This window comes from Globicephala melas, chromosome 6 (genome assembly GCF_963455315.2).
Source record: "Globicephala melas chromosome 6, mGloMel1.2, whole genome shotgun sequence".
NCBI classification, from domain to species: domain Eukaryota; kingdom Metazoa; phylum Chordata; class Mammalia; order Artiodactyla; family Delphinidae; genus Globicephala; species Globicephala melas.
In genome coordinates, this window is record NC_083319.1 from 62788040 (window position 1) to 62814239 (window position 26200).

At 37.6% G+C, this 26200-nt stretch overlaps 1 protein-coding gene across 7 annotated transcripts in view; it reads right to left on the reverse strand.

The window, feature by feature from the left end:
• Positions 1–1365: 1365 nt before the first annotated feature.
• MPDZ (multiple PDZ domain crumbs cell polarity complex component) overlaps positions 1366–26200 on the reverse strand; it is a 167851-nt gene continuing 143016 nt past the window's right edge. For all 7 annotated transcript variants that reach the window (XM_060300935.1, XM_030877169.2, XM_030877168.2 and 4 more), the window contains 15 exons: positions 22974–23066; positions 22810–22884; positions 21502–21676; positions 18916–19061; positions 18107–18190; positions 17724–17917; positions 16094–16241; positions 13451–13537; positions 12449–12539; positions 11541–11584; positions 10598–10720; positions 9259–9363; positions 8590–8702; positions 7657–7780; positions 1366–5783 (listed from right to left, as the gene is read on the reverse strand). In XM_060300935.1, the coding sequence (XP_060156918.1) occupies positions 5637–5783; positions 7657–7780; positions 8590–8702; positions 9259–9363; positions 10598–10720; positions 11541–11584; positions 12449–12539; positions 13451–13537; positions 16094–16241; positions 17724–17917; positions 18107–18190; positions 18916–19061; positions 21502–21676; positions 22810–22884; positions 22974–23066 (1749 nt within the window). In that variant the 3' untranslated portion in view covers positions 1366–5636. The remainder of the gene's footprint in view (positions 5784–7656; positions 7781–8589; positions 8703–9258; positions 9364–10597; positions 10721–11540; positions 11585–12448; positions 12540–13450; positions 13538–16093; positions 16242–17723; positions 17918–18106; positions 18191–18915; positions 19062–21501; positions 21677–22809; positions 22885–22973; positions 23067–26200) is intronic.

Sequence of the window (26200 nt, forward strand, 5' to 3'; positions counted from 1 at the left end):
TATTTTAATATTCACAGAAAGGACAAAGACCATGACTCTAATAATGACTTATTTTAAAAATCAGGTAAATAGTTAATCATTTCACTTACAGAATTGCATGTTTACCTCAAAAAATAAGTATGTTAGGCTATGTTTCTTATGTATTGTGTTGCCTTACTCAAATGTGTCTGCAGCCAGTGAATGAACATATTTTATACTCAGTTGAGAGATTTTTATCAGTACACTTAAAAGGCAGCAGGGTGCATAATTACGTATGCCTGCCATCTGCATCACCCTCCAGGTGCAGGAGACATTAGCTTTATTTAATATTACCACAACATTAATTTTACTCCATTAATTTATGTCATTTGTCCTTTATTTCAAACTCAGATTGCCAAAACTAAAGCATTAGAGGTGATGACCCAATTCTGATTTTAGTGAAAGTCTTATGAACAAAATCTTAAATAACCTCATTAGCTCAGAATACTCTTAAAACCGGAATTGACTGGCTTGCTTTTACTTTTTAAAAAAGGAGTCTACAAACAAAACCTTTCCGATTTTGGTATAATAGTTTCTTCCAAAGAGAGAGTATATTGTGAGATCACAATATAGGGCTCACTGATAAGGCACTAGAAAATACTAAATCATATCATGAAAAAGGTATTTTCTTTCAGTTCTTTTAAGTCCAGGAGAGTCTCTATTGCGTCATTATCGCCATTCTAGTATTTGCAACTCTCCCTTTCTGACAGAGAGAGCAGACCTCAAGTTCTGATCCTCGGTAGGCAACTGTATTTTGATAGAATTCAACAACATCACTTTTGCTCATAATTACCCTAAATTTGTGGCAAATTATATTGGTTTTCCACTTGAAGTAGTGAGATATAACTCCTTTTTAAAGCACATTTAAGTTAAACAGGAGTCTAAAGATATTTAGTAATTAATAGTAGAGTTATATGAGGATATGGGAAACAGCATGAAGACTGTATGCAAAACAACTGAAATTTTGGTATAAGTTGATTTGCATCCAACTTCAGAAGAAAAAGACATGGTAATACAAAAATGAAAATGGAAGTCTATTTAAAGAAAGCTACTGAATTTCCATTACTCTATGTCTTCCAGGATATAATACTACAATACCTCTTACCATTTCTTGATAGCTTATCATGTGCATGGTATTAATGCTTTAAATACAGTTATCTCAGTTAATTTTCCAAAGCAAGGTAAACCTGTAAGTTTTACTGAATGGAATAAAGGACCTTTAGGTAAATGAAATTCAGAGAGTAGAACCTTGAATGCCAAATAGTTCAAGGGAGACTCAGGTGAAAAAAATCACAACTTCTAATACATCAATAAGAAAAGAAGAGGAAAAGTAGGTTTTCCAAGGATAATTGTTTATTTCTGAAAATCCACATGTGAGGAGGAGAATGGGGGAAGGAGGGAGAAAGGATCACAAAGAATCAGCGAATGACACGGCTTTCTGAAAAATGTCCAGTATTAAATGAATAAGTTACAGCTCCCTCTCAGAAGCTGCCGAAAGCAGTTCTTCTTTGATGGCAGTACTTTCTGAAACTTCAAGAAACATTTTCAGCGAGAGAATTCTGAGATCATTACCACAGATTTGCCTCTGTCTTGACAGAATTCCTTGGAAGGACCTACAATTGAACTTTCAGTACTTGAATGATAAATAAAATTCCTAGACAAATTATACAATTTTTTCTAATTTACATAAAATGGAGTACCTGTATTTTGAAGGAAAAAAGAAGCTGCAATGTCAAAAATCAAAGTAACCATATTTGCTTTGCCTAGTTTCCATGCTCTTCATTTAGAAATATTCTTGTCACCAACATGTGTTTTTCCTCCTGAGGTAACAGAGGCCAATCCCACCTTACAAATAGCTCCCTTTAGGAAAGGTCAAAGTTAAACATGAATTCCTCGTAGACAAAGTTGAGGAACATCTTTGCACAAATCAAATGCATTCCAGAATACTTGTCACTGACATGAAACAACACAGCAGGGCTGCTGAAAGCAGGTGATGACAGTTTCGACATTCCCACACCTAGACCCAAGAAAGCATACTGATTCTTGTCTCCCTGCAGGCATCTTTTCAACTTCTCCACTCACCGTGATGGAGATCTGAAGACAGGCACTAAATCTCTGGCATTCTCAGACAATAAGCTAGATGACCAGGTCTAAGACAGCTTGGCATGGTATACCTCAGAGCAGGGAAGAGCTTACTTTGTTTCTTCGAATCTATCAAAATCAGCTTTATCAAGATTCTTAAAATGGAAATAAAAAGCTCCTTTTTCTTGTCTTTCATGAATTTTAATCTTTTATGCTTCCAGTTCCATCACTGTTCTGACGTACGGGCTCTACTGACTTGCCACACCGCATTGCTACATCTGCTGCTATAAATCAGTAGGTGCTGAAATCAAATACATCATCATCATCACCATCATCATCATTCTGGAGGGGTCACAAAGAACACCAGAAATATGCAATATTCACCAATGTAATTTAATCACAAAAACAAATATTCTGAACATATTATGGGCAAGCCACAATCTTGAGTTGTACATGGTCTTGAGTTGCACATGGAATTAACACTATAACGTTCAAGTCTTCAAACTCTTTGATCACTTTCTTCCTTCTCCACGGAGAAATCTTACATTTCCAAGAAAGAATAACATAGGAAGCATAAGCCTTTGTCACTCTCTCTAATGTTGATGCATCGATATTCTTTCCCTCTCAATCTTCTTTTCCTTCCTTCCTTCATTCCTTCCCTCTCTTTCTTCACTTCTACATGCTTTGACTTCGTTAATTAGTAGCAGTTCAGGAGGGGAGCTTATCCCCAGCGTTTTACATTCTTAAGTGGCATTCCCACTGCTTCCTGTTTTGCATTCAGTATGAAGGCTGCAGCTAGCTTAACTAAAACAAGGTAAGACCATGAAATTAATCACAACCTATATATAATTCAATCATTTACATGCTGAACAAAAATGTATAGAGCCTCTCCTATTTGCCAGGCACAGTGATAGTAGCTAAGGATATAAAAACATCCAAGATACTATACTGGTGTGTCCTAGGGCTTCCGTAGCAAAGTTCCACAAACAAGGTGGTTTACAACAACAGAAATTTATTCTCACAGTCTTGGAGGCCAGATATCTGAAATCAAGAGGTCAGCAGGGACAAGTTATCTCTGAAGACTCCACAGAAAAAACCTTCCTCATCTCTTCAGCTTCTGGTGGTTCCAGGTACTCTGTTTTGTTTTTTGTTTGTTTGGTCCCCATCTTTACACAGTCTTCTTCTTCTGTCTCTGTGTCTCTACATAGCCTTCTCTTAAGGATTTAGGGTCCACTGTAATCCAGCATGACCTCATTTTAACCGAACTGATTACATCCACAAAGACCTTATTTCCAAATAAGGTCGCATTCTGAGGTTCTTAGTAGACATGAACTTGGGGGCAATGCTCTACAGGCTAGTACAGATACCCAGCTGGGTGCTCTCACTGGAGTGCCTTCACACATTTACTCAAACTTCAATATGGCTGGTTAACTGGCCTTCCTAGGGTGTGCCACAGAGTGGCCTCCATAAAATCTTTGCTGGTTAAAACATAAAAGTGGGTGGCTCAGCTTCCAGCAGCCAACCATGAGAGGATCCTGACATGCCTTCATGACAGAGGGCCATTAATTGGTGAGTAAGAGGTTAGACGTGTCACTGGGATAGTAAAATGAGTTTTGTTACCTCAAGTACCTCAGTTTACAATAGCTGGTTGGGGAGAATAGCTTCCGAATTGATGCAACGTGTAGTTGTGTCATTCGTTTCGTGTATCTAAGAATCACAGAATTTTTACATTTTAGAACTTGATATAAGCTTTGAGATAAAATCACCTATCATTTTACAGATGAGATAAATCAGAGGGAATGCATATGTTCATTAGCTAATTAGGGGAAGAACTAGCAGAACAAAGGTTCCTCAATTCCTTGCTCAGTGTTCAAATCAGATTTTTCATGTTCATTATTACAAATAATTTTCATTATGACTTCTTCTATCTGAACATGCTTTAACTCTTGACTACTCTAAAGAACAACTTATAATATTGCATCACTCGTAGCGTTTCAGAAAAGCACATACAGGCACAACACCTCTCTTTTTTTAATGCTGTTTATCTTCCTCTGCTCCATGAGGAGTCTGTGCATTTTTAGCATTAGTAAAAATTCTGGGCATAAAAAGCTTTGAGCTTTTCATAATGTTGTTGTCCAGAGTTTCTCTAACTGTAAAACTATGGACACCATATGTTCAGTTAGACATGATAAAAGCCAATTTTAAATTGTAAATCTTGAACAGTATAATAAAGCTTTTCCCCAGTAAAAAGAACAAAATAAAAATGCCTGCTTTTTTTTGTGCACCATGAAACTTCTTATTTATTCACTTCAATTCCGCATTTACACAAAAGCGCTGTAATAAAATATCTGTACACTACTTTTGTTACAAATATAGATAATATTTAAAGTGACTTTATATATTCTACTGTAGGAGTTTCACGCTCTAAAATGGGAATGAACACATGATAATTCCTCACCAGTTGTCTCAATAAACAGCTCCATCTGTTTCCCTTAGTCTTAAACTATTGTATTATAAGATGTTAATATAAGGCAATGAAATGAACTTATGTTAATCCCCTTAATTTTTCTATCAATTTACTAATGGCATACAACCAAAATAATTACTAACACATTGCTTTTTCTCTGTCATTAAGATTAATACTAATTGAAAACCAACTGCACAGCACACTGACACAGTTTCAGTGTTGCATCCCTTAAAACCATCACTAACAATTCAGAGAGCCTCCTATGCTCCTGCGTGGTTAGCAAGGCTGCTTTCTAGAGAAACTGCAGTCAATACAGGGCAGCGTCATCATTTCACTTATAGAAATGTGAAAATATTGTATAATAGGTCAAAAATGAAAACGAACAGCAAGATGTGCAGTAAGTGGTTTCTTTACAAACTTAGGAACATTGCTTCCTGTTGTTACTTACCCAATCTTGCAGCCCGTTTTAGGAGAAAACTATATATGTGCGTATTACAGCTGGGAGTTGCAATGTTTTAATAATAGTCAACATTTTTAAATACTGAAAGTATTTTTAAACATTTTCAGTACAACTTTTTTCTTTTCTTTTTTAGTTAGAAGTGAGGAGAGAAGGTGGTTTAACGGAATGCATTTTTATAAAACTTGAAATTTTCTTCTTTAATTTATATTTTCAATTTTCACCTTAATTTCATGAGACCATTTCCCCTTGGTTAGCTTTCGAATGATTTTTTTTTTCCTTTCTCTACTAACCAGTTGAGCCCATATTAATTTCTGCCCACATGATTATAAAATGTCATATATCTTCAGGAAGAAAGACTGGATTTATCTACGCAAAGAGCCCTTCTCTTTGAGTTTCCATCACAAAATGCAAAGAGAAAGGGAAAGTGATGCTAGGTTGTAAGAAAATCATTTCCATATGAGAAAAACAAATTTACATGCGATTTTTTTCCTACAGTTTTGAAGAGCCGGATGAACACAGCCCAGGAGGAGTGCACAGGACCAGTTCCACTCTCTTTGTAGCATGGGATGTTAAGTGAGAAGTTGAGTTGGCTCAATTCTGGCAGCTAATTCAGGAGAGAACCATCAAAGTGACGGTGCCTTTTGTCCGCTTAAGGATGGAAACGGCTTCTTCATGTGTTACCCCTTCTAGACTCTGCCCGTTGACAGCAATGATCTGATCACCCCTCTTTAGACGCCCATCTTCAGAGGCTGCTCCCTGCAATTATAAAGCGGCTTGTTTACTTCTCAAAAAATGCTGCCTTGCAGTTACACAACAGAAAAAGATCCAAACAAGAATGTGAATTGCTCTGCATGTACACACACATTGCTCTCAGCGCTCCACAGGTGCTCCAAAGCCATTAAGCAATGATGAACAGACACAAAGGAAGCCTTTCTCCTAAATGGCTTCAGCCCTGAGATTCCAATTTGAGAGAGAATTTAGCAGTCAATAGATTAGTTGGATGGCTTTTTGGCTGTTCAGCACAGCAGTTGGTAGGAACTCAAATTAATAAAGAATATTTGGGAATATGCTTAGTAGGAATGATTTCATAGAATCCAAGATTTTTTATCCTATAAAGAAGACCTACAGAAAGAAAACAAAGGATTAGCAGTTTTACAGGACAAAAGCAGTTTTATAGGACAAGGGCATGAGGGCCACCAAACCCAAAGGTTTGCAGAAGCACAAAAGCCCACATGTATGCTGACAAGGACAGGATAAGGCACAAGTCGTGCTAACTCTAATTCTAATTCTTTCTTTGACTTTCAAAAGGTGGCTTAAGCTGCTTGATTCTTTACTTCCCAAGGGTGGACAGTCTTCATATTCCTTATGGGCCCTAAATGATTAAGACTAAACACAGACACTGCTGTTTGGAAAAGAACCTCATCTTAGGCGTAAGTATAGTAGGCAATTATGCAATTAAATATAAGATTAAAAATATGGAAAAGTTAATGAGGACTCCATAATGATGAAATTCTTAAAATATGTTCTAACTAGCATGCCTTAAATAAATTGTTCCGAGGCTGAGAAAAAGGACTGCATGACTCTTCTATTTACTGGCAAATGCTGTTTGTATTTTTGGACATACCAATGGCTTTAAAAAATCTCATAAATTAAGCCTATAGCTAGAGAGATAGCTATAGCTATAGATACAGAACTTTAAATTGGTGAAAAATAATTTTTTTTCAAAATAATAGAATGAAACCTCCCTAAGTAAGCACTTTAAAGGACTATAATACTAATCTAAAGCCCCTGTACCAAATCTTTTAATGGGTTTAACATAATTTTGTTTCCTCCGTGCTGTAAAATTTTGAGAATCTGAATTTTCTCCTGCAGGAAATTTTGTCATTCCTAAAAATTGTCTTAACAAAAAATTAACAATAATTATATGGGTTTAAGTTATTTTAATAGCTTCACCAATGTTGTTAATAACTTTATTTGTATTCTAAATATTCTTACCAAAGAAGAGGATGCTATATGATTATAACTATATACCAACAGTTTTCTTTTCTTTATTGAATCCCTTGAATGCAAACAGCTGATCTGTGGTAGGTGATAGAGCTGCTGGATACTCCTTAATATTTTTAGTAGTTATTTTTCTATTCCATTCAATGAAATGAAACTTGCAAAATAAATGCCCTACTAACTAGTTATTCTCCTTATGTATTTTATGTACTTTTCTGTGCCTGTTTTATATTTCACAACAAAAAATGCAAAGAAAAAAAATGTCAGGTCTCTTTAGCATACACATATTTAAAATGTCCGATTTGCAAAAGACGTTCAATCACATACAACTTGTTTCCAAAGGAAAACAATCAGGCCTGACTGTCTAACTAACGTTCATTAATAGTTTTATGTATATTGTCGAGAGTACCCATGGAACTTCAATTTGAGCCTATTTTCCTTTAAACATAACTAAACCTCAAATTGGACAAATATATCTAACGACCTATTCCGGTAGGGATTTCCAAAAGAAAATAATCAACTGTTAATCATTGGGCGTTACCTCAAGCCATAAACTTATAAGCCCGCTGCTGACCACCATTAATGAATGCTTAGGGGGGAAGAGGGTGGTTAAAATTTGCAAGCTTACCTTCGCGAACACTGTTTTAACATAAATGGGTAAATCTCCGTGAGGGCTGCCATATCCTCCTACTATACTGAAGCCCAAGCCATCTGGTCCTCGGTCTAGTGCAATAGACTTACACTGAGGAGGTCTACAGTAAAGGGGAGAAAAAAAAGAGTCTTTAGACTTTAAAAAAATATATACATATATGGCATATATATGTATCTCCATGAATCTGTAAGTTATGGGTTAGCTGACATCCACCTAAAGCTAGTATAACTCTCTGTGTTACCGACAGTGAGTACATCACGGGTATTTTGGGGATGCTTAAATTGTCAGTGTGTGCTGTGCTATGTATCTGAAATTTACATAACCTAATGAAAGACTACTTAACACCCTATTCTCTTACTCATGTATACTACCCTTAACCTAACATATTCATGGCAAGCTCTCATTGTATAAAGCAGCTCCTTCCTTTTCCAGTTTATTTAAAGTGAGAGGCTAAACTGCCAAAGACTATGATGGAATAAGTCATAAACATCAGTATTCCCAAGCTCAGAGACAAAAATAGATGATAAGAAATATAAAAGCTGCATCAAATTATGTAAAAATTCCAACATGCTCCTCTCTCTATATTCTAATTCTCGTGTACTCAATTTTTGGGTAACTGTGAATTTTTTTTTTAATCACAAGTATGATTCATTAAATGATTAGGCAATGTTGGAATTTTTAAAAGGATAGATTGACCCCCAAGACTAAAATGTTCCCTCAAAAAACTCAGAGATGAAAATGTGGGAAGAGTAGTAGCATGCATGCATATCTGCTTGTCTATCTATCTACCTACCATTCCATAATCAAAGAGTTTAGAAACACTTGGTTTTCATATTTTGTACCTCATCTTCCATCATTTCACCTTTACGTGGGTAACAGGGACATACAAACCACAGTATATGAGCTCACCCTAAATCATCGTGAAATATACTGCTTGACGTCAGCCCAGTGAAAGAAAGACTAGAACTGGCAGGCTCCTGCTGATGACCTGTGACCACACTCACATCTCCTCCAGCAACCACCTGTACACAGGAGAAATATAAAGAGAAAAAACACACGCTCACGTGGCTAGGAAGACATCATAATTTTTCTTCAAAAAGAGCACTGGGAATAAAATGTGTATTTTATCATACACTTAATCATTTCTGTTAACATAAATTCAGGAATTTCATAAGGTCCAGAGGCCTCTTTCAACTGACACTAAGAATACGCTACTAATTCAATTCTACCAAGTTCTTTGATGCTTTTCAAACATGGTTTCACATGCAATTGTTTTCTAAAGATCTTTAGAATGTAAGTCACTCAATCACACCACTTAAAATTTCAGCGATTAATCATTTCCTGCCAAGACCATGAATTTTCCCCCTAAGATATAAAGTATGAAATGATAAATGCATCAGGATAAAATGTGACAGAATGTGTTTCCTATGTACTTTCTTGGAATTCTCAAAGTAATCATTTATGTTCAAGGGAAACAGTAAATACAATAATAGGAGATTTAATCATTTTATAGCTTAGCATTAAATCTCATGTGTCCTCAAGCTACCCATATTAGAAGAGTTGGGATAAAAATCTTACCTGCATTTCAATGGAGCCAGAGGCATTTTTCAGAAAGTTAACTGCCTGGGTGTGAGTCATCCCCTCAGTGGATGTGCCACAGATAGTGACAATCCTATCCCCAACCTGCGAGGGAGAGAAATAGCCATCTGCTACAACAGCCATGGAGAGTGGGATGATTTCCTTCCCTACCTTCCACACCACATATATACTACTAATCAGCAATAGAAATAGAACCAAGGAAACGTCCAATTCCAAGCAGCGGCGACCACAAAGAGAAGCTGCAAGTAATGGCTGAGTTCTATCATCTTTGGTGCGATGGGCAGGGAATCACGCTTGCCTTCTCTTTGTTTCTCCTGGTTAAAACATTACTTCCTATTAAAAGAATACCATATCTGCTATCTTTTGGGAACCAGAATCTCTCTGGATATTATTATTATACACATTAGCTGTGACTCTAAGTCAAGGGTTGGCAAACTACGGCTGACAGGCCAAGACTGGCCCACTGTTTATTTTGGTTAATAAAATCTGGTTGGAGGACAGACATGATTATTTGGCTGCTTTCACAAGGCAGAGTTGAATAGTTGCAACAGGGACACACATGCATGTCCTGCAAAGCCTAAAATATTCATCTCGTCCTTTACAGAAAAGTTTTCTGACCCCTGTGTTACGCTTACAATCTGTTTTTAAGTGCCAGTCATAAATTTACATAGCAAAAGGGAAATAGAACCATTACCGATTTAGACAGTATTTAAATAATGATTATGGTTTGAGACCATTTTTAAGGCATGAGGCCATACAGATTTTACTTTATAGAGATTGAGTTACTTTAACGGAATATTCACATTATTTCAGAACTGGGCAGTTAGCATAAATTCTATCATAGTGCTCTACATATGCAAAATCCCTCAGTTTTGAATCAAGCTCTGTATAGTTTCACATTGTAAGTCATGTTTACACTAAACTTTTGCAAAACTGATAAACAAATGCAACATAAATGACAATTTTCAATTTAATAAAGTTAAACCAGCATTTAAACCAAAAAAAACACGTAAAGAAAAAATTTCACTTCATTCTGGCAATACCTTCTGAGAATACCTTCTGTTTTATTTTAACTTCTTCCACAGGGTTTCAAACAAGTAAAAAATATTAAGAAATAACTATAAATCATCCCATTTCATTTACTTGAAAATCTGTATACAACAACAAATTCTCCTCTCAAGCCCTGATGTGGCTGGGTAAGCGGATTTAAAAGTTGACAGACATCTCAAACTGCCTGCAACAGTTGGCCAGAGTCAAAGGGTTTATAAAACCTTTCGACAGATTTGCTAGGGCTACCAGGGCTATCAGTAAAACTTACTCTGAGTTTCTGGGTCTGAGCTGCAACTCCATTCGGGTGCATCATTGCAATAAATATAGGAACATCACCAAGTGGGCTGCCCACTCCTCCAGCAATGCTGATCCCCAATGAGTCAGTGGGTCCCTGCCATTGGACAGACAGAGTATTTTGGTCAAACTGATATTTTTAATTGGATTTTGGTCTCTTTGGCACAATATTCTATAGTTAACTTTGATCTTCTAGATGTGAGGGTGGAAAATGATGCCCAAGAAAATTGTATTACTTTATTTGATACAGGTCCTTAATGTGATTTAGAAAAATAAGCATCTGTTCAGGAGGTAAAAGAAATCAAAACTAAATGAAAATCATGCTACAGGGAATGAGGAAAATCAAGGAAGCTGATGAAGTGAAAAGGAATCAGAGAGACCCGTGTTCAAAGCCAGAAACCCACACTTACAAACGCTGGGATCTGGAACAAGTCCACTGCTTTCAATGAATCCCTAGATCTTCACGGACAAAATGGAGATTACCGTGCCTCTCACAAAGGGCGGCAGTGACTATTAAATGAAATGACGATGGTATGAAGTGTTTACAAGTGTGCTCAGCACTTATATCTGCTTTTATTTTCTCTGTTGTGCATGGCTATCAGAGGAATCTGTTTCAGGAGAATGGGAAATCTCTGTTGAAGGCAATGGCTAATTTATCCTAATATGAGAAGTGAGAGAGACCCGGCATTATTTTGCGTGGGGCTGGGTTGATACCATTTGTGGCAATAAAGAGTACACCAAAAATGATTTTTCAAACAAGGAAATTCAGCAAAGACTGCATTGGGCTATTTCCACTGCATATAATACATATTTTATCAGATGGTACTATAAAATAGTAAGGCAGCTAACAGGAAAATACATATGCAGATGCCTTTGGAGTCAACAGAGTTTATATTGTTTCCTCTCTCCCAAGTTACCTTTTTAATTTCAACTGCTCTTAATCCCTGTATTTCAGATGCCACTGTAAATAGGAAAAAGATAAAATATGGTTATTAGTACATTTTTAATGTTAGTTTAAATTTCAGTTGATGTCTACAGCTAGATGGGACTAAGTGAGGTACCCTAATTTTTTTGCAAAGGGGGTTTCAAAGTTACTAGCACACATGATTAAATCTGTCTTACGGAGGGACTTCCCAGCTGGAAAAATGCACACACCATCCTGTTTCTTCCTTCTTATTTCAAGCATTGCTTACACAACTCCAGAATCCACTTTGAATGAGTTAAGGACAGGATGTGCTTTGGATAGAAAGACATGTGCACAGCTGAGAGAAATAAAGTCATGGAAGCATTAAAAAGAATCCATGGACTTAAGTGCCTAAATTTCTAGAATATTAGTTACATTGCAAACAGAGACTGCCATACGGTTAGTTTCTTCAATTTGAACAACTTTCAACCAATGCTCCAAGCCAAAAAACCCTCTGCCTCATGATTTCATGTAATTAAAACACAGGAGGATCATATTAATTTTATCAAGCAAATTTCTTGCAATCTTCATGGAGAAAGAAAGCTTCACTTAATGGGATCTTCTGATATACTGGTGTTACATTAAACAGAAAAAGGGAATAAAAATCAAATACAAAAATCTGCTTCGCAAGAAAAAAATTGCAGGATCCTGATTCTAATGTTTAGTATACCTCGTAGGGAAAACATCAAATGGGAAATGCCGCTATAGGCATTGCTTCATGCTCTTCTGAATTTTTGCACCTATACTAGGGTTTGGGATGATTTAGAGGAAAGAGAGCTTCAGAGGTAAAGTAAAACAGGGGAAAAAAATCACGGTTGATGGCCAAAATTCAAACCACTTAAAATTTCAATCCACTCTTACATGCATTCTTCTTTGAGCTGCTTTCCAGTGACTCAGATGTACTGGACCCCGCAAGTGGAAAAGTGAACGATGACAGGCTCCCTTCACTTATCTACAAATACATAACAGTTGTTTTAGAAAGTTTGGGCAGTAATAATACCCGCTAAATACAACTTATTTCAGAATTCTTTTAATGGACTTAGAAATACTTGTTAAGCAACAGTGGCATTTGGTAATTTGAAGGGCAATCAATATGGAGAGTTTCCACTGAGTTTTCTCTTTTTTTTTTCTTTTTTAGGAAGAATTTGTCCAATGACATAAATAAATTAAAGGCAAAAGAATGGATGCAATTGATTCCAACCTTCCTAAAACTTTAGTGGATTTTCATAATCTCACCCAAGCTAATCTTCTCTAAATTTAAACAAATGCTGTACATAGATGGGGACTTCAACAACTGCAGAATTAAGGCCAGTCGACAGGAAACGAATGGTAATCATTCAAGGGTGACTAAGAGGTCCTTAAGGACAGGCTGATAAAAATGGGCTTCTGTCATCAGAAGGCAAGACAAGAGAGGGGCTTACCAAGAGACTCCAGCTATCTCACACCATATTTTATACGTGGTGGCGAGCTTCTACAGTTCACTTACATGGGATTTTTTCAGTTCAATACTGATTGATAAATGTTTGTTATAAAAATACTTTAAACGTATGTCTTTGTAGACTTTATATGTATATATTAATAGGTTTACTTTTGAGATTATGGAAAAAGAATCATGTCAGAAAAGAAGAATGGTTGGAATTAAGTTCCTTAGAATGACTCACAAACTACTCAAGAGCTCCATCCACCTTGCTTGCCTGTTCACTCCCATCTCTCGTTCTTCCCTATCACAAACTCTGCACCTCAGCCACTCTGCCAAGCTGCCAGGTGTATACATGACCCTGAACAGACTCATGGTCAGGGCCGTCTTTGAGTTCCTTTTGGCCTATGGACTGCATTGCCCTGATGAATTCCACAGCTACCCACCTGGCTGCTTTGAGAAGGTCTCCTCTCCGAATGGAATGGGCCAGCTTTGACTCTTCCGACTTCCAAGGTTACTGTGCCTAGGGAACACTGGGGGGAAGTTGTTCGATGAAATGTTTAAATAAAATGCTACAGTCAGCTTTAGAATTACATTTTACTCTTCAAAACTGGGTTTTTGAAAGGCATTTTCCTTTTGGGATTTCCACGGCAAGGATACCTCCAATCCTTTGTGGAAAAAGGCTTTTCTAAAACATTAAAACTAGTAAAAAAACAAATTATAACAACAAGCAGCAGCAGCAACACCCAGTGTCTGTCTTACTGCCTCATGATTTACATGGAGAGCATGTCTGTCAAGGCAAAGAGAAATGGAGAATCAAGCAAGTATCTCACGAAATACACTAATTTAGATAGGCCAAAAGAACTAAGGAACTCAGATCTTAAAAAACAAAACAAAAACAATAAAATAACCACTACCGCAACAATTCGTTTGCCCTCAATAGCAGAGGTACTCAGATAATTGGGTAAGCTCCCTACTGCCTCACTGTACCTGAATAGATATATTATAATATACAATACTTACACAAGCCATATTGCTGTAAACACAAAACAAGAATTGAAGACAATTTCCCTGTGGTCCTTTACGAATAAATCATAGGCATGCAAGAAATGCTATACAGTCTAATGTGAAAGTAGCACAATGAGGTGTTTGAGAACTCAGGCTTCTGGAGTCAGATACACTGGTTTAAATCCAGACTATGTGATTTACTAGCTGTGTGAACTTAGCAGATGTTTACCCTGATAAGTCTTTTTACTCTGCATTTTAAAAACAGAGACCATTATAGGTTGTTGTGATAAAATAATCCATGCACAATTCTTATCAAAGTGTTGAGCACAAAGCAGTATCGTCAATTGTGTTGCTTCCAGTTTTCTATTATTACAAACAACACTGCAATGAACCTTACGTACGTGAAGTTTTTTGTGTATTGAGGATCCTGCAAGATGTTTAAATGAAGAAATAACAAGTCAAAACAACAACAAGCAACAGCTGGAGGTACAAATAGCAAAGCTATATAAATATTTAAGGCTCTCATTATATACTGCCAAACTGGGTTTTTAAATGGTGATTTAACTGGTTCTAAAATTATTTAGGTTATTTTATGGATGTCTCCTTCCCTATCTTTGAGAGGTATCTATCTTCCAGAGTAAACTATCATTGTTAATTTATCTCCTAAAGGAAGCTACTTCTCCTTAAAGAATTCTAATTATTTTTTGAAAATTGATAACTCTAAGAAGAAATGATAGACTTTACGTGTGCTTTATTAATAACTAAATGTATATGTATATACCAGATCCTATGCAAACCACAGAGGTTTTAACAAGATGCTCACTGGAAAATCACTCCATGAAGCTAAGCTTAGCCACTGAAGAGGCTCCCACTAGCATCTGAGATCTCTGACATTTCTCCTGCTGTCAGACACTGTCATGAAGTTATGTGCTCATGTTACTGAACATGTGCCACATGACATGGATACTGATGGCGATCGATTTTTAATCAGCACTGAACTACACTTCAGGTCCTAAAAACACATGTTAGCTAAAGGAAAACAATGAGATAAACACTGCTTTATTTACTTGTAGGAACACAAATCCCCTCTGGAAACTGGAATATTCCCTGATAGGAAATATGTCTAAACTTCCACAAGTTGTATTTTTAAGTGACTATTCTATATTTTACATTTTTAAAATGAGACTGGATCTTTCCAATCAGAAAATGATTCTTCATGGAGAGTTTACTCCATGGAGGAAAGAGATTTCACAATGTAAAATGTACTTAAGACTAGCAATGGTACCTTGGGATGGAGGCATTATAATTACTGAAATAACAACAATAATAACTGTTGAAGGTACTGCCCGGTAAATCTGCATTGCATTGTCTTCATTTCATAAGGATGACCCATCCAACTATGATTCTACATGTCAAACTTTAAATAGTTCAATAGTTTTGAATCAGAATAAGATGTGAACCAAACATTCTCTTCTGTCATGCAAAAAGAATAAAATATTTCTTCCACATTCTTCATCTCTGGGGAAATATAAAGATTTCCAATTTAGCGCCCAGTAAGGGGTTAAGGAAGAGGCTGGGACAGGGCAGTCCAGAAAGCACAACTTCCAGAGGTGCCCTTCTTGCCTCCTATGATCTTCCGCCTTTCTGCTGAGTCCCTTTTCAAAGAACACCCGTGCCAGGGAGGAGATTCTTCCCTTAGGCTAGGGGTCATAAGAATAAATCCAAATATAAATATGGGGGGGCAAGGGAGAACTGAGGTTAAGACTTTTTTTCTCCTTTGTGGACTGAAAATGTGTTTTTCTTTCAAGAAAAGAGCCACACAGTAATCACTTTGTGATAAAAGATTTACTAAGAACACAGATACTCAGTTCATAATTCTTACTACTGCTAAATAAATATATAATAATATAATAAACAGCTGATTGTAAGTTTGTTATTTAGAGATATATTACTGAAATATGGTGTCTAATGTATAAACATCTTATTTGAGAGAACATATTAAATAAATACGTGTTTGAATGTGGCCGCCCCTCCTTCTCTTACACTATTACACATGAGCATTTGTGACACTGGATTTCTACCTTCAGCAGAGCTGCCACGGCTTCCTGGGTGGCGTGACGGACGTCTTCTCCATTCACCATTAGTATCTGGTCTCCCTGCATCAGTCTTCCGTCAGCATCTGCAATTCCTCCTTTCACAATGTCGGACACAAATACTCCAGTATCATTTCTGCAAACGTAAAATTTTGAATGTCAACATTATTATTTTTTCCCAGCTGTAATGCAATGCTTATTTAATGAAAGGCTAACATTTTACAACTGGAAATTGTACTTCTATTTTTACGACTTTGAAAGTTTTAAGCAATGCTGGTGCAACTATGAGAATTATTTTTTGTAATAAACAGTATCTTATGTCTTTACAATATTTCATAGATTGAACATATCTTTCATAAGCATATTTATTCAACAGTTCTACACTGTGAGTAGAAGTGGCTATTATACTCATTTCATGAGTCACAGTTACTAAATGGCAAAAACAGGACTTGAGAGTCAGTCACTGGGAGCTAAATCTATTGTTCTTTCTACACCATAACGAAGCCTTGAATGGATATTGACCTGTGCCTATATAAATATGTTGCTATTATCACCAGGGTCATTAACGTTACTGAAAATAAATAACGGATATGTATCTCAAACTAAAACCATTTGTTCCTCAAAATTAAGTACCGTTGCTGTGATGTCTCTTCTTTTAAATCATTACAGGTCTAACTTTCATACAAGATAGGTTTATGCAAAATGAACAAATATTCAACTTATTTCAATCTTCCTTTCATAAAAGTATTATAAATAACTCAAGGACTTCTTGTTGAGATGCAAAGATAACTCTTAGTAGAAACATTTAGTAAAAGTTGAATTGTATCACTTGTTCTTGCTAAGGTCATGACCTCAAACAAGCCCTTTCACCATCTGATACTCTGCTTTCCCATCTTAAGAATAAAAGTGTTGGAACTTACTGGATTATATACTTTTTAATATTAACTATACATACATATTTAAATAAATGAGGTACTTACTTTATGTATATTCACCAACCTACTACCCTGGCCTCTTAATTTACACTTTCTATTCCCTTCTGATGGTGTGCTCTTGTTCACAGTGATCCTTCTCCCCAGAATATCCTCGCCCACTTTTGTCAGACCAACTCTCACCTCTCATTTTTGGCTTCATCTCTGGCACCTCTTTATAAAGGGGTTTTCCTAATCTACTTCCCTTAAATAAGGTCATGCAGTCGGTCCCTTTCTCCTGTGCTTCCACGGATCCCCCACAATGCGTTTCTGTCTCTCATCAACAAATTCCTTTGTTGCAAGAATATATTTAATACTCATTTACCAAACTGAGTTTTTGGATCCATGGATCCAGGATCCATGTCTTATTTAACTCCGTTCCCCAGAACCTAATGTATCTCCTGGCACCCAGCAGGTCCTCAAAAGTACCAAATGGCTTTTTGTCTAGTACTTTCAAAATCCCCCAAAATACTGACTAAAAAATTTCAACACCAATGTCTTCTGATGTTCCACTACTGCATGGGCTGAAATAGCTACCTACAGAACACTAGCAGTTGGGAAAGATTCTACTGCTGCTAGTACTCTTCCAAGGAATTTAAATTCAATCATTTCCAAGAGGTCATTGCATTTGCCCTGATCAGTCATACCTTTTACCAACAATACTCAACCCCAAGCCTTTGCCCGGCTTCTTCTGCAGCTCGATGGTGAGGGTGTCGTACACATCCTCCTCTTTGTACGGGGCCTCATCTCTGTAGAGCGTCAGGCGCACCCTTTGTGGTGTCTGTCTCAGCACATTTATTGCTTCATCATGTGTGGCCTTTCTCAAGTCAATTCCATTCACCTGTACAGAAATGGGACACACAGGGTGAGGAACCAGGTGAGTTGAATAAAAGGAAAAAAGATAGGGAGAAGGGAGGGAGGGGGGAGAGGAAGGGAAGGAGGGAGGGAAAAAGAAATAAGCAAAGACCATCCTCCCCAGAGTAGCCTTTTCTTTGTTAGTTGTAAAGTTCAAATGCACAGCATTCTGTACCTCTAAAATCTGATCTCCAGCCCAGAGTCTTCCATCTTTACATGCTGCTCCTTCTTCGTAAACTTCATGGATAATAATGGCACCCTAAGGGCACAAACAAAACACAGCCATGCTTTATACCATTCTCCCTAGGGAGGGTGAGCAGAAATGGAGTCAAAGCACACTTCACTTTTAGAGACAGTGATAAGGGTTATACACTCACTGCATCCGTATGTGAGTCACATATCAAAATTGAAAGAAAAGCATAAAAAGACAAGTTTTGCTAAAAGGCTCAAAGAAGCTTACATTTCTTTCACATGATAGGGAAGTTTAAAGAAAAAAATTATAAAATATATAAATCACCCACACACGCATATATAATAGATATACATCGCCTCATCATCTTTCCTATCCACAAAAGGAATGAATGGATTTTAAAAGCATTTCTGACGTTTAGAAATTTTTATCTATAAATTATCCAAATTTTCAGATTTCTCTCAATATGGGTCTAACCCAAGAGTATCCAGTCAGTAAAAGGAAAATTAAAATATGGCAAGAACTAATAAACTAACAGAAATATTTTGAATCTAAAGGTCACAGTCACAAGTATAAAGAAATATTATTAAGTTGGTGTTGGCTTACTCAAAATAAAAATCCCAGTAGGCAGCTGAGTATCTGCCCTATAAATTAAAATAACAGTGAATGATACATTTTTCTAAGCCTCTGTATTTCCTTTCATAAAACTGATGGAAATCTCCCTGACAATGATCTCTCAGGGCTCACTGAAGAGGCTGCCTGTGTATGTGGAGCATCTCTGGCTGTGTCCTCACCAGCAGTGTGTCAGACCCCCCAACGATGCTCAGGCCCAGCCCTGTCCGCCCTTTGGAAATCTCAATTGTTGTTTCACAGCCTGGGATGATGGGGCAGGTTGCAGGATCAGAAGCAAAGATTGCTGGTGTTGATGACCTGCTTGTACCTAAAAATAAGTTAAAAGTGAAATGAAATACAAACAAAAATTGATTAGAAGGCATATACATCAAACTTACCACACTGGGTGCCTTTGGGGGATGGAGCAGAAACATGGGCCCAAGTTGGGGACAAAGAAGACTATATAATTCCACCTTACTCTTTTAGTTATATTTAAAACTATCCAACAAATGATTAAATCGTCATTGTTAATTTAGGGTGGTGGGTACAAAATTACCTGTTATATTATTTTATGCAGTATTCTGTATTTTTTTAAATTACTGGAGGTAATGGGTAAAAGGAATGAGAACAGAGAGTTGAACTGAACCTCTAGTTCCACTTTGATATTCTACGTTTCATGGGACCCAAACAAACTTCTTATGAAATTATGATTTGTAAAACTCAGAACTGAGATATGTGGTGGAGACCTAACTCACATTCAGGGAAGATGACAAAACACAAAGGACATCAGTAACTCTGGTCATGGTGCCTGCCATTCAGGGCTTTTTAGATTTTTGATTTGGTTTCCCTTTTCATCTTATCTTAGAGCATCTCTACTTATGTAATCAAATCTGAGCATACAAGCAGCTGGATTTAATATCTGAGTTTATAAGACATCAAGTGAGACCCACTTGCAGTTTCTTTCCTTGTGTCTCGATGTTTTATGAACTCGGATATTAAATGCTGGTGCATAAATGCTCAGAATTAAATAAATAAGATTAGATTATGAAAAAATAAGGAGAATATAATTTTACACTTTGTTTTATGAGAGTCTTCACATCATATGTTTTGTGATATACCAAAAAGCATAGAGCAAATGTCATATTTTGGGAAAGCTGGGATACTTGATAGATTAGCTTTAGAAAAAGTGTTCTCTTTCTAGGAATCAGAGGCAGACTATTTTCTTGCTCCTGAATGGTAAGAACAGGTGTAACATATTTTCTTTTATGTTATGTTTCCATTTAGCATTTTATATTTTTATAGACAATGCTATTTAGGGATTACTTAAAAATGAAAAATGAAAAAAATTCCATATATTTTTTTAACATTTTAGTGAATTAGTATTTCTAAATAAAGGATTGCTTTCATCAGATATTTATTACTTTAAGACTTTTTAGACAACAAGGTCCAACTGTATAGCACAGGGAACTACATTCAATGTACTGGGACAAACCATAATGGAAACGAATATAAAAAAGAATATATATGTATGTGTGTGTGTGTGTGTGTGTGTGTGTGTGTGTATATATATATATATATATATATATATATCTATATATAGCTGAGTCAGCAGAAATTAACACAATATTGTAAATCAACTATACTTCAATAAAAAAAAGACTTTTCAACCAACTATATTACAAATGTTTTAAACTGCTGTTTCCTTAAAAACCTGTTCAAAAGAACTGAATGTTTCAGTCTGGAGGCCAGAAGAGATTTTTTTCCCCCAGTTGCAGGAAAAAAGCAATGTTTTTTTTGTTTTTTGTTTTTTTTTCTTTTTCGCGGCACGTGGGCCTCTCACTGTTGTGGCCTCTCCCGTTGCGGAGCACAGGCTCCGGACGCGCAGGCTCAGTGGCCATGGCTCACGGGCCTAGCCGCTCCGCGGCATGTGGGATCCTCCCAGACCGGGGCACGAACCCGTGTCCCCTGCATCGGCAGGCGGACTCTCAACCACTGCGCCACCAGGGAAGCCCCAAAAGCAATGTTTTTAAGTACTTTTATTTTCAATGCTGCAAAGCTTGAAATTTATTCTTTTATTAAACGCCAGTGTAATTTTTCTCAAAAAAGTAACTCAAAGGAATAATTTGCCTCAATATACTAGACTGGCATTTTAATGATACACAAAAGTTTCATTCCGTGCTCTACATACAACTGTTTCATCTACTTTGACAGTATCTACTATTTACACTCAAAGGATAACTCATATCAACTACATATATGTGCATTTTTAAGAGTCTGATGTAGTGCCAGGCAATGTTGACTTCACACCAGTGAAGTGGTATCACTGTATCCATTTTAAAATGAGAATACTGAGGCTTTGGGAAGTTAAATTACTTGTTCAGTAGTATAAAAAAAGGAATGTACAAAATGGTGTATCTAATGTATTAGTAAGATACCTGGAATCACAGATATCCTTAGCAAAAGATCCTTGGAGAGCAAAGAGTACCACTCCCTTGTCTTAGAGATGAGCAAGCTGAGGCTCAGAGTGGCTGCATGGCTTTCCCAAGGCACTATGGATGGTTAATGTACAGCAGGCAGATCCCCTGCCTCACAGTCCAGTGCTCTTGCTTCAGGAGCCCTTTGCTTTGTACCACCCTTTCACCAACAGGCTCCCTGACTACGGCCTCTCAAGCAGTGGGCTACATACAGGCAGGTGGCTCCCACATAGGGACCCGATACTGAGTCTGAATGCATCATACGCGCAGGACTAGCAGGAGACCAGCCCTTACTTCGGATGGGCTCTGGTTCCGGGGAGCCAGACGGCGGGACCATCAGAGACTGGGGGCTGCTCTTTTTTTCTCCATTGGCTGTACCAGCTGCTGAAGCAACAGCCTGGGAATCTGGATTCTCAGCACGAATGGTCAGTTTCACTGTTGTCCTCGCTGTCTTCAAAAGGCTAATAAACTGGCAGGTGTTGGTTTAGAGGGGAAATAAAATTTACAGGCAAATTAGTAGACTTATACTTCCACTATTATAGCTGGAAACTAGAACCATCTATGGTTGAGAGAAGAGTCAGGCAAATTCTTTCCCTGTCAGGACTTGAGTGGTCAAGCAAGAATGGTTGCAGTTCCTTTCTAGTTTCTCCAATTCCCTGATACTGATTAAGGCCACAGTTAATTTCTGCTATAAGTCTAGTTCTGACCATATTCTTCATTATATAAGTAACGGGCTTTCAACTTTTTACATTTCTAATTAATACTGCCCAGTTCTCTGGATTCTTACAACCCTTGAAGACATATGGGGTGCTTTACCCACTTCTGATTCTACAGAGAATGTGAAGCAGTTTACACAAACATTTTTAATAATATGGAAACACTTAGGTTAAAAGCAAGATAAGGAACACTGTGCAGCAGAAGAATAAAGCCAAATGGCAAGTTAGAACATACACATGTGAGTTAAAGGATCAAACCCATACAATTATTAAAACTGAATTTAAAAATGGTTTAAGCATCCTGCTGGCCAATGTAGAAATGGAAACATTGACACTCCAAATCTCAAGAAAAATAGGGTTTTTTTCCTAGCACTTATGAAAGGCCTCAAATGAGACTCCTGGTAAGTACGGTATTAACATCACTTTTGAGGAGGAAGAAACTCAGGCACAAATAACTGTTTAACCCCAATAAAAGTTATAGATTTAATGGTTGAGTTTTAAAACCTGTTTATAAAGCAATATACATAGTGGATATTTTATAGGAGCGAACATCCATTAAAAAATATTCCTTTAGTTTTAACACTAAGTTGACCTTTGTTTAGAAGTTCCAAGTTTTCCTAAGGAAAAACTGAAATGATATTTATCAAAAATGCTGACTGAATCCTGAATTTATCAGGTAACAAAAAATACCTTAACATCATCTTAATTGGAAAACAGAAAGGAGAAATTAAGTAAGTCCCAAAGAATCTCTTTTCTTCCTTGCAGATATCTGTCTAAAATAGCTACACAGCTCTGATTCCCTATGACTGACCCCCCCTCCCCACACACGTTTAGCCATGTTCAAGGATGAGTTTATGGTATCATCTGCTTTCTTTTGGAAAAGTACCTTTTCAACAGGATAGCCAACAACAACTTCATCATCTACAGCCAAAATCTGATCTCCAACTTTGAGCCGTCCATCCTAGATGGAAATATGGAAGATTTTGAGTGAATTTACAGAAAGAATTCCCTCCCCACCACTTTCTGAGAGTGAGAAGAGGGAAGGCTCACCCTGGCTGCTGCCCCGTGCTCTGTTAGACTCTTTATGATGACCCCGCTGAGTGTATCTTCTTCACTGATGGCAATGCCCAAACCCCCCTGATCCTAGAGAAGCAAAAACAGAAACACTCAGAAAACGTGAAACAGGTTAAATTTATCCAAATGGAAAGGTATGTGACCGAAACTTCTGAACACTGTCTTCTTACCCAAGGGCTAGAAAAGAAAACTGTTCTAAAATCCACTACTACAGGGCTTCCCTGGTGGCGCAGTGGTTGAGAGTCCGCCTGCCAGTGCAGGGGACACGGGTTTGTGCCCCGGTCCAGAAGGATCCCACATGCCGCGGAGCGGCTGGGCCCATGAGCCATGGCCGCTGAGCCTGCGCGTCCGGAGCCTGTGCTCCACAGTGGGAGAGGCCACAGCAGTGAGAGGCCCGCGTACCGCAAAAAAAAAAAAAAAAAAAAAAAAAACCCACTATTAGAAATCTCTTCTTAAGCAAACTTTCAATTATTTTAATGGGATTAAATTCTCCTCCATCAAATAAATAGTCAAATGTTTTCACTCCTCCCATATGTCCACTATCTCTAGTATCTTTAGCATATATATCCAGTAACATATCTCTAGTAACTCTAACAAAATATCTAGAGAACTAAAACGTATTCAACAATTTAATGACTGTACAACGTCTGAGAATTTAGCTCTGTGTAACTGGCTAACCAAGTGATTCAACACCAAAATATCCTCCTTCTTCCTCTTTCTGGCCTACAGCTTAGAGATAACCGCTAACACTGGCCCCTTCATCCCTTTCTGCTGTCCTTCCTCCTTTAGCAGACAGACTGCCATGACTGCTCACGCGCTGTCCTTTCTGGGGCTGAATACCCAGACTGGTTACTTCAAATACTCGTGTTCTGATGTGGTGCAGAGTGAAAATTCTCTTAACTCTGAACCCAAAGACCTGCACTGAAAACCTGCCAAAGCTAGAAGAGCTACACCTACTTTTGTCTATATTTTCCACACTTTTTTTTATTGAAAACCAAGTGTTCCATAACATTGGGTTTTACCTTTTCTTAACGTTTACGTGAACAAAATTACCATAGGGTTTTACACATTTCATTCTGGTTAGAGCTAGCAACCTTTCTCATTAGAGTTTGCACCTAGGGAGATGGAAAGCAAAGAGAGAAAAGGGAATCTTGCCATGGTTTCTCTGAAACGTATACATGAGAGCAAAGGTTGCCACCAGACATTTAAGATCACGACAGTGAGATAAGTCTTCACCATCATTTTAAAGATTATCAACACTGTGGCTTTGCAATGATGATTAATGCTTGACGACTTTCCGACTGTCACTGTGCATCCTCTCTGCCACTGCTCTTTTCAAGTGTATACAGAGAAAATCACACGCTTTCAGGGAAAGCAGAGCTCAGCTGTAATTTCCTTTCTGGCTAGCTCTAGAAATTTGGATACGTTACCTAACCTATCTCTTAACCTCAATTTTCTTATCTCCAAAAAAAGGGAAAATAATTCTTGCCAACTACAAGTTTGCTGTGAGGATCATGTGTAGTAAGAAAAGGCTTAAAAGCCTGATACACTATGCAAAAGTGTTGCTATCACATACACATTCCTTCTACTTATAACTCTACAGGATATAATCAAGTTGACTTCAGATAAAGTGCCTAAACTTGCCAGCATTTTGAAACCCCGAACTCTGATCTAGTGGTCAAAGAATCAGGCACACTGAAGAGGAGGGTCAACGTGCTATGAGACTGACAAGTCTCAATGCTGATGCCAAATGTAAAAAACTGAGCTACCCTCTGTTTGGGACACTCCACACCAATGCTCTTTCCTACTACCACAAATAAATATTCGTTTGAATAAGTAATACTCTGTATCTACCATGACTGTATGTACTCAATTCTGAGAGTTGATTCTATTATTGTCTATTCACTTAACTGTAGTCAGAAAAGTACTTTACTAAGTACAGACGGCATTTGCCGGTTGTTTACCTAACATCCGTTCTCGTCGTACTCCTTTATACAAACTCAGAGACTTCCACTAGAATATCCAGTCCCCTCTCCCACTGCTGCCTCAAACAACTCTTTCTTAAATGGCAATAGAATGAGGGATTCTTGAATGGAAGTGTACGGACTTCTTCATAGAAAAAGCTTTAATAACTTCTTTTCCCTCTATCCACAACACAAACTGCCCACGATGACTTTTCTTAAACGTATATGATAAGAACAGAGCAATCCATTTTTGTAGTTATTTTTTAAAAAAGAAATCAAACCAAGAAAAGTCACAGTATTTTTTTCCACTAAATGCTTAACAAAATCTGATCACATGCCAGGCTTTATGCCCACCACTTTATAAACAACTCACTTAATCTTTATAATTACAGTATTATCAGAGGTAATACTATCATCTCCAATTTATAGGTAAGAAAATGGAGGCAAAGCAAGACCACACAATGTGTGAAGTCTGGACCTGATGAAACAAAGATTCAATTCAGACAGACTGCCTCGGGACGCCCTGGAGCTGGGGAGTTGCAGAGCAAGCACCCCTTTCTGCTGCAGCATTTCACGTTCAATCCCTCTATCCCACCACCCTACCTCCTCCCTTCCTCTCCTCTTCCCTGAGCAGGTCACTACTCTTTCTGCTTCTACTCTGCTCATCCACTGCCCACCTGCATTCCAGCATAAGCCTGCAGCACTTGAAAACATTTACAGGTGCTGTTCAACATCTGTTCAACAAACCACTTCTTTGAAGTGGTCACTTGAACCCAAGGCTCAGATCTTTGCAAAAGCAAATACCTCAGGGATGCCTATCGGTGAGACATCTAGTTATCTGAGCTTTCGGTTTCACGAAGGACAAAGACAATAACTTCCGTTTCTTTACTCTTTTTATTTCCTCCATAGCAGGTCCTTGGTAAATAAATCAAAGGAGAGATCACTAAATGTCATACCTTGGGATAATCATAAAGGCAGGAAAAGCTGGGTCCCTGCCCAAGTATCAATTAGCACAGTGGTTCTCAAACTTTAGTGCACACTGGCATCACAGAGAAGGTTTATTATTAAAACACAAGATGCGGGGGCACCCCCCAAAGCTACTCATTCAGGAGGTCAGGGTGGGCCCACACACCTGTAGTTCTAACAAGCTCTCAGGTGATGCTGATGCAGCCCACTTTTGAGAACCAGTGAATTAAAACACCAGTGTCAAGGAGGTCACATCATTTCACTCCAATTCAA